The 2,398-nt window shown below is 36.0% G+C and overlaps 1 protein-coding gene across 6 annotated transcripts in view; it reads right to left on the reverse strand.

Moving 5' to 3' along the window:
- Window positions 1-2,398, reverse strand: part of LOC106533737 (glutamate receptor ionotropic, NMDA 1) — a 46,291-nt gene that overhangs the window by 39,589 nt on the left and 4,304 nt on the right. For all 6 annotated transcript variants that reach the window (XM_014030163.1, XM_014030162.1, XM_014030166.1 and 3 more), the window contains exon 2: window positions 510-644. In XM_014030163.1, the coding sequence (XP_013885617.1) occupies window positions 510-644 (135 nt within the window). The remainder of the gene's footprint in view (window positions 1-509; window positions 645-2,398) is intronic.

The following is a 2,398-nucleotide window of genomic DNA, read 5'->3' on the forward strand; positions in this document are numbered from 1 at the left end:
AAATATATCTTGGGATATGAGGCATTAGATCCAGAGCTAATATATACAGTATATGTATATAGTGTTAGCTCCTGAGCTAATGCTAAACATAACGTTTAATCGTTTCAACCCAAATATTGTGCAGAACATAGAAACTATTACAAAATGGACATCCTCAAAATGCATTGTGTCAGTGACAAAATGGTGACGTGCTTTAGAGAAAAAAAAAACTTATAGAGTTTTCACAGTAATTAGATGTTTTTATGTGTTATAAACAGCAACTTTTAGTAGAACAGAGGAACAACTTAAGGCCAACATGTGCAACTAGTCTGAGATCCTTTTAAGGTTTCAACAGCTTCAAATCATTTCTCTTCAAAGGTTTTATTAATGACACTCTTTCACGTTTCATCCGAAAACCCATTTAATCACAGCTGCTTTAATGGACTCTGATGGGAAGTTTAATCTGGGGGAGCTCCTGCAGGCGCCTCGGGGGAGCTCCTCCGTCTCCTCGCCTCCCATCCATCACTCACCTTGTCGGAGTAGATGGACATGCGGGTGGTGAGCCCGACCACGGGGATGCGGTAGAAGCCCGCGGTGTAGGAGACGGGCGTGGGAGTGAGGTGGTCGCTGGACTGGGGCGGGTGACTCACCAGGATGGCGTAGACCTGCAGAGACAGGGAGGAGGAACAATCCATCACYGTGACACAGCCGGGACGACACGCCGCAGATTTATTTCTCCTGCTTCTCCTCGCGCAGAAACAGAGAAGCAGAAGATTTAAAAACTCTCCGCCGTGTCCCCTCGCACTTCGTCTCCACTGAGTCAGTTTTTCTTCTAATCTTTTAAAGTGGTTTGAATCATGAGTTTGTCAGACTTTCTGAAGGTCCTTCAGAGTTTTCTTTTGGAGTTCAGCTTCTTTCTCGTTATTTCAGCTCAATTACATTGTGCTAAAAAGTGAGAGAAATGGACAAAAACTAGAACCGTCACGCTCAAAACAACAGTTTCTTTCTGTTTTTCCGTAGATTTAACTACAAATGGGAACAAGTTTTTGTGATAAACTATTGGTAACAAATTCGTTATTTGGATTAATTATGGTTTTAACCRTTTTCTTGTAATGTTTCTTCTTTATTCTGCTTCCCACAACTGTCACTAATCTACGACGGAGTATTAGAGCCACAACGAGATTTTTTTTAAATTACGAGAATAAAGTCATAATATTACAACATTAAGGTTGTATCAAAATAAAGTCATAATATTATGAGATTAAAGTCATAATATTACGAGATTAAAGTAGTAATGTTACAAGATTAAAGTTGTATTATTACAAGATTAAAGTCGTAATACTATGAGATCAAAGTTGTATTATTATGAGATTAAAGTCGTAATATTACGAGATCAAAATTGTATTATTACGAGATTAAAGTTGTATTATTATGAGATTAAAGTTGTATTATTACGAGATTAAAGTCATAATATTACAAGATTAAAGTCAAAATATTACGAGATTAAAGTCGTAATATTACGAGATTAAACTTGTATTATTACGAGATTAAAGTTGTATTATTACAAGATTAAAGTCGTAATACTATGAGATTAAAGTTGTATTATTATGAGATTAAAGTCGTAATATTACGAGATTAAAGTTGTAATATTACGAGATAAAAGTCGTAATGTTACAAGATTAAAGTCGTAATATTACGAGATTAANACAAGATTAAAGTCGTAATATTACGAGATTAAAGTTGTAATATTACGAGATAAAAGTCGTAATGTTACAAGATTAAAGTCGTAATATTACGAGATCAAAGTTGTATTATTACAAGATTAAAGTCGTAATACTATGAGATTAAAGTTGTATTATTATGGGATTAAAGTCGTAATATTACGAGATTAAAGTTGTATTATTACGAGATTAAAGTTGTAATATTACGAGATTAAAGTTGTATTATTACGAGATTAAAGTCGTAATACTACAAGATTAAAGTCGTAATATTAGGAGATTAAAGTCATAATATTATTAGAATAAAGTCGTAACAGAAAATATAGATGGAGGACAACAGAGCTGCTTCATGGAAGAACAACCTCAGTTTAGCCTGTTAGCTTTAGCATTAGCCCCAACGCTATCACTATATATGTGTATTAGCTCAGCGCTACACATTCTCCTCTCGTCACTGAGGTCCTCCATCCACATGACAGAGAGGGGAACGCAAATATGACAGCCTGTAACTGAAAATATGGATGGAGGACCTCAGTTTAGCTTGTTTGTCGCACTAGCACCGAGCTAATACATGTAAGGAAATATAGCATCGACGCTAGCGCAAAGGCTAACAGGCTAAGCTGAGGTTSTTCTTCCATGAAGCAGCTCTGTTGTCCTCCATCCATATTTTCAGTTCCAGGCTGAGTCATTTCTACCTTCTCCTC

Source organism: Austrofundulus limnaeus, unplaced genomic scaffold, assembly GCF_001266775.1.
Source record: "Austrofundulus limnaeus strain Quisiro unplaced genomic scaffold, Austrofundulus_limnaeus-1.0 Scaffold1011, whole genome shotgun sequence".
NCBI lineage: Eukaryota > Metazoa > Chordata > Actinopteri > Cyprinodontiformes > Rivulidae > Austrofundulus > Austrofundulus limnaeus.